The 7,573-nt window shown below is 42.7% G+C and overlaps 1 protein-coding gene across 3 annotated transcripts in view; it reads left to right on the top strand.

Annotated features, from left to right (window-relative positions):
• Nucleotides 1-4,193, top strand: part of LOC311105394 (protein Atg16l2-like) — a 55,059-nt gene extending 50,866 nt beyond the window's left edge. For all 3 annotated transcript variants that reach the window (XM_084147538.1, XM_084147539.1, XM_084147540.1), the window contains 3 exons: nt 3,139-3,210; nt 3,762-3,882; nt 4,048-4,193. In XM_084147538.1, the coding sequence (XP_084003664.1) occupies nt 3,139-3,210; nt 3,762-3,882; nt 4,048-4,157 (303 nt within the window). In that variant the 3' untranslated portion in view covers nt 4,158-4,193. The remainder of the gene's footprint in view (nt 1-3,138; nt 3,211-3,761; nt 3,883-4,047) is intronic.
• Nucleotides 4,194-7,573: the final 3,380 nt, after the last annotated feature.

A 7,573-nucleotide genomic window follows, 5' to 3' on the forward strand; every position in this document is an offset into this window, starting at 1 on the left:
CACACCCTGTAATATGACTAGAGATTATACACCACACCCTGTAATATGACTAGAGATTATACACCACACCCTGTAATATGACTAGAGATTATACACCACACCCTGTAATATGACTAGAGATTATACACCACACCCTGTAATATGACTAGAGATTATACACCACACACTGTAATATGACTAGAGATTATACACCACACACTGTAATATGACTAGAGATTATACACCACACCCTGTAATATGACTAGAGAATATACACCACACACTGTAATATGACTAGAGATTATACACCACACCCTATAATATGACTAGAGATTATACACCACACACTGTAATATGACTAGAGATTATACACCACACCCTGTAATATGACTAGAGATTATACACCAAACACTACACTGTAATATGACTAGAGATTATACACCACACACTGTAATATGACTAGAGATTATACACCACACACTGTAATATGACTAGAGATTATACACCACACACTGTACTATGACTAGAGATTATACACCACACACTGTAATATGACTAGAGATTATACACCACACACTGTAATATGACTAGAGATTATACACCACACCCTGTAATATGACTAGAGATTATACACCACACACTGTAATATGACTAGAGATTATACACCACACACTGTAATATGACTAGAGATTATACACCACACACTGTAATATGACTAGAGATTATACACCACACCCTGTAATATGACTAGAGATTATACACCACACACTGTAATATGACTAGAGATTATACACCACACACTGTAATATGACTAGAGATTATACACCACACCCTGTAATATGACTAGAGATTATACACCACACACTGTAATATGACTAGAGATTATACACCACACACTGTAATATGACTAGAGATTATACACCACACACTGTAATATGACTAGAGATTATACACCACACACTGTAATATGACTAGAGATTATACACCACACCCTGTAATATGACTAGAGATTATACACCACACACTGTAATATGACTAGAGATTATACACCACACCCTGTAATATGACTAGAGATTATACACCACACACTGTAATATGACTAGAGATTATACACCACACACTGTAATATGACTAGAGATTATACACCACACCCTGTAATATGACTAGAGATTATACACCACACACTGTAATATGACTAGAGATTATACACCACACACTGTAATATGACTAGAGATTATACACCACACACTGTAATATGACTAGAGATTATACACCACACCCTGTAATATGACTAGAGATTATACACCACACACTGTAATATGACTAGAGATTATACACCACACACTGTAATATGACTAGAGATTATACACCACACACTGTAATATGACTAGAGATTATACACCACACCCTGTAATATGACTAGAGATTATACACCACACACTGTAATATGACTAGAGATTATACACCACACCCTGTAATATGACTAGAGATTATACACCAAACACTACACTGTAATATGACTAGAGATTATACACCACACACTGTAATATGACTAGAGATTATACACCACACACTGTAATATGACTAGAGATTATACACCACACACTGTACTATGACTAGAGATTATACACCACACACTGTAATATGACTAGAGATTATACACCACACACTGTAATATGACTAGAGATTATACACCACACCCTGTAATATGACTAGAGATTATACACCACACACTGTAATATGACTAGAGATTATACACCACACACTGTAATATGACTAGAGATTATACACCACACACTGTAATATGACTAGAGATTATACACCACACCCTGTAATATGACTAGAGATTATACACCACACCCTGTAATATGACTAGAGATTATACACCACACACTGTAATATGACTAGAGATTATACACCACACCCTGTAATATGACTAGAGATTATACACCACACACTGTAATATGACTAGAGATTATACACCACACACTGTAATATGACTAGAGATTAAACACCACACACTGTAATATGACTAGAGATTATACACCACACACTGTAATATGACTAGAGATTATACACCACACCCTGTAATATGACTAGAGATTATACACCACACACTGTAATATGACTAGAGATTATACACCACACCCTGTAATATGACTAGAGATTATACACCACACACTGTAATATGACTAGAGATTATACACCACACACTGTAATATGACTAGAGATTATACACCACACCCTGTAATATGACTAGAGATTATACACCACACACTGTAATATGACTAGAGATTATACACCACACACTGTAATATGACTAGAGATTATACACCACACACTGTAATATGACTAGAGATTATACACCACACCCTGTAATATGACTAGAGATTATACACCACACACTGTAATATGACTAGAGATTATACACCACACACTGTAATATGACTAGAGATTATACACCACACACTGTAATATGACTAGAGATTATACACCACACCCTGTAATATGACTAGAGATTATACACCACACACTGTAATATGACTAGAGATTATACACCACACACTGTAATATGACTAGAGATTATACACCACACACTGTAATATGACTAGAGATTATACACCACACCCTGTAATATGACTAGAGATTATACACCACACACTGTAATATGACTAGAGATTATACACCACACACTGTAATATGACTAGAGATTATACACCACACACTGTAATATGACTAGAGATTATACACCACACCCTGTAATATGACTAGAGATTATACACCACACACTGTAATATGACTAGAGATTATACACCACACACTGTAATATGACTAGAGATTATACACCACACCCTGTAATATGACTAGAGATTATACACCACACCCTGTAATATGACTAGAGATTATACACCACACACTGTAATATGACTAGAGATTATACACCAAACACTTGGGGTTTATCTGTCTGTCTGATCCCCCCCCAAGTGTTTGGTGTATAATCTCTAGTCATATTACAGGGTGTGGTGTATAATCTCTAGTCATATTACAGTGTGTGGTGGATGCTTACAGTGATGTAATGTGTTGAAATGATGCTATGTGTGTGTGTGTGTGTGTGTGTGTGTGTGTGTGTGTGTGTGTGTGTGTCTAACCCATCATTAGGGCACCAGGGTTTTAGCAGCGTCATATGATAAATCAGCTCTGTTCTGGCGGCTGGATGACTCTGTTCCCAAGGTAACCAAGCGACCAGTCTGATACACACAGTTACACACACACACACACACACACACACACACACAGTTACACACACACACACACACAGTTACACACACATATATATTGTGGCGCTGGATAGGGTCTGTTCAGGGTGTCTGTGTAATGAAGACAGAGCAGTGTAGTGTAATCTGTACCAATGACAAGATCCCTTTTACTCCCAGGTGTTGGTTGACTTAATAACGATAGGAACGTTTGTTATGAAACTGTTTCCAGAGTATTTGCAATGTTTTGAAGCAAAAGGATGATTAAAAGATTGTGGATGGAGAACAGGGTTAATAGTACATTTTTATATGACCTATGTTTAGAGAGATTGGAGAGATAGTGATGAGTGTAAAAATATAAATACTCTTGTTTAGAATGATGACCCAGCTGAGGAAAACGTTGTGTGTGTGTCTGTGTGTGTGTCTGTGTGTGTGTGTGTGTGTGTCTGTGTGTCTGTGTGTGGTGTGTGTTGTGTGTGTTGTGTGTGGTGTGTGTGGTGTGTGTGTGTGTGTGTGGCTACTCCACAGATCACTCTGACCGGCCACTCGCGTAAAGTGACAGCAGCCAAGTTTAAATGCAGCCTGCGGCAGGTGGTGACAGGAAGTGCAGACAGAACCGTGAAGATCTGGGATCTCCACCGCGCTGCTTGTAAGTTATTGACTGACCTTACTCTAACCCTGACCCCTGACCCCTGACCCTACAGTGACCCCTGGCCGTAATCCTTCAGAGAAATGGACAAATAGGTTATATCGCTCTCCCCCCAGGTATCCAGACCATTGAGGTTCTATCTCTCTCCCCAACCCTCCCCCCCAGGTATCCAGACCATTGAGGTTCTATCTTACTGCAGTGATGTGGTGTGTTCTGACCACGTCATCATCAGTGGACACTATGACAGGAAGATACGCTTCTGGGACAGCAGGTAGGAACACTCCCATATAGCTGTAACCCTAACCATATATACTGACCAGTAGCATTACAGCGCTACTCTGTACTGACCAGTAGCATTACAGCGCTACTCTGTACTGACCAGTAGCATTACAGCGCTACTCTACTGACCAGTAGCATTACAGCGCTACTAGCAATACAGCGCTACTCTACTGACCAGTAGCATTACAGCGCTACTCTACTGACCAGTAGCATTACAGCGCTACTAGCAATACAGCGCTACTCTACTGACCAGTAGCATTACAGCGCTACTCTACTGACCAGTAGCATTACAGCGCTACTCTACTGACCAGTAGCATTACAGCGCTACTCTACTGACCAGTAGCATTACAGCGCTACTAGCAATACAGCGCTACTCTACTGACCAGTAGCATTACAGCGCTACTCTGTACTGACCAGTAGCATTACAGCGCTACTCTGTACTGACCAGTAGCATTACAGTGCTACTCTGTACTGACCAGTAGCATTACAGCGCTACTCTACTGACCAGTAGCATTACAGCGCTACTCTGTACTGACCAGTAGCATTACAGCGCTACTCTACTGACCAGTAGCATTACAGTTCTACTCTGTACTGACCAGTAGCATTACAGCGCTACTCTACTGACCAGTAGCATTACAGCGCTACTAGCAATACAGCGCTACTCTACTGACCAGTAGCATTACAGCGCTACTCTGTACTGACCAGTAGCAATACAGCGCTACTCTACTGACCAGTAGCATTACAGCGCTACTCTGTACTGACCAGTAGCATTACAGCGCTACTCTGTACTGACCAGTAGCATTACAGCGCTACTCTGTACTGACCAGTAGCATTACAGCGCTACTCTACTGACCAGTAGCATTACAGCGCTACTCTGTACTGACCAGTAGCATTACAGTGCTACTCTGTACTGACCAGTAGCATTACAGCGCTACTCTACTGACCAGTAGCATTACAGCGCTACTAGCAATACAGCGCTACTCTACTGACCAGTAGCATTACAGCGCTACTCTGTACTGACCAGTAGCATTACAGCGCTACTCTGTACTGACCAGTAGCATTACAGCGCTACTCTGTACTGACCAGTAGCATTACAGTGCTACTCTGTACTGACCAGTAGCATTACAGCGCTACTCTACTGACCAGTAGCATTACAGCGCTACTCTGTACTGACCAGTAGCATTACAGCGCTACTCTGTACTGACCAGTAGCATTACAGCGCTACTCTACTGACCAGTAGCATTACAGCGCTACTCTGTACTGACCAGTAGCATTACAGTGCTACTCTGTACTGACCAGTAGCATTACAGCGCTACTAGCAATACAGAGCTACTCTACTGACCAGTAGCATTACAGCGCTACTAGCAATACAGCGCTACTCTACTGACCAGTAGCATTACAGCGCTACTCTACTGACCAGTAGCATTACAGCGCTACTCTACTGACCAGTAGCATTACAGCGCTACTCTACTGACCAGTAGCATTACAGCGCTACTAGCAATACAGCGCTACTCTACTGACCAGTAGCATTACAGCGCTACTAGCAATACAGCGCTACTCTACTGACCAGTAGCATTACAGCGCTACTCTGTACTGACCAGTAGCATTACAGCGCTACTCTGTACTGACCAGTAGCATTACAGCGCTACTCTGTACTGACCAGTAGCATTACAGCGCTACTCTGTACTGACCAGTAGCATTACAGCGCTACTCTGTACTGACCAGTAGCATTACAGCGCTACTCTGTACTGACCAGTAGCATTACAGCGCTACTCTGGACTGACCAGTAGCATTACAGCGCTACTCTGTACTGACCAGTAGCATTACAGTGCTACTCTGTACTGACCAGTAGCATTACAGCGCTACTCTACTGACCAGTAGCATTACAGCGCTACTCTGTACTGACCAGTAGCATTACAGCGCTACTCTACTGACCAGTAGCATTACAGTTCTACTCTGTACTGACCAGTAGCATTACAGCGCTACTCTACTGACCAGTAGCATTACAGCGCTACTAGCAATACAGCGCTACTCTACTGACCAGTAGCATTACAGCGCTACTCTGTACTGACCAGTAGCAATACAGCGCTACTCTACTGACCAGTAGCATTACAGCGCTACTCTGTACTGACCAGTAGCATTACAGCGCTACTCTGTACTGACCAGTAGCATTACAGCGCTACTCTGTACTGACCAGTAGCATTACAGCGCTACTCTACTGACCAGTAGCATTACAGCGCTACTCTGTACTGACCAGTAGCATTACAGTGCTACTCTGTACTGACCAGTAGCATTACAGCGCTACTCTACTGACCAGTAGCATTACAGCGCTACTAGCAATACAGCGCTACTCTACTGACCAGTAGCATTACAGCGCTACTCTGTACTGACCAGTAGCATTACAGCGCTACTCTGTACTGACCAGTAGCATTACAGCGCTACTCTGTACTGACCAGTAGCATTACAGTGCTACTCTGTACTGACCAGTAGCATTACAGCGCTACTCTACTGACCAGTAGCATTACAGCGCTACTCTGTACTGACCAGTAGCATTACAGCGCTACTCTGTACTGACCAGTAGCATTACAGCGCTACTCTACTGACCAGTAGCATTACAGCGCTACTCTGTACTGACCAGTAGCATTACAGTGCTACTCTGTACTGACCAGTAGCATTACAGCGCTACTCTACTGACCAGTAGCATTACAGCGCTACTAGCAATACAGAGCTACTCTACTGACCAGTAGCATTACAGCGCTACTAGCAATACAGCGCTACTCTACTGACCAGTAGCATTACAGCGCTACTCTACTGACCAGTAGCATTACAGCGCTACTCTACTGACCAGTAGCATTACAGCGCTACTCTACTGACCAGTAGCATTACAGCGCTACTAGCAATACAGCGCTACTCTACTGACCAGTAGCATTACAGCGCTACTAGCAATACAGCGCTACTCTACTGACCAGTAGCATTACAGCGCTACTCTGTACTGACCAGTAGCATTACAGCGCTACTCTGTACTGACCAGTAGCATTACAGCGCTACTCTGTACTGACCAGTAGCATTACAGCGCTACTCTGTACTGACCAGTAGCATTACAGCGCTACTCTGTACTGACCAGTAGCATTACAGCGCTACTCTGTACTGACCAGTAGCATTACAGCGCTACTCTGGACTGACCAGTAGCATTACAGCGCTACTCTGTACTGACCAGTAGCATTACAGTGCTACTCTGTACTGACCAGTAGCATTACAGCGCTACTAGCAATACAGCGCTACTCTACTGACCAGTAGCATTACAGCGCTACTCTACTGACCAGTAGCATTACAGCGCTACTCTACTGACCAGTAGCATTACAGCGCTACTAGCAATACAGCGCTACTCTACTGACCAGTAGCATTACAGCGC

This window comes from Coregonus lavaretus (genome assembly GCF_964263955.1).
Source record: "Coregonus lavaretus genome assembly, chromosome: 30".
Taxonomy (NCBI): domain Eukaryota; kingdom Metazoa; phylum Chordata; class Actinopteri; order Salmoniformes; family Salmonidae; genus Coregonus; species Coregonus lavaretus.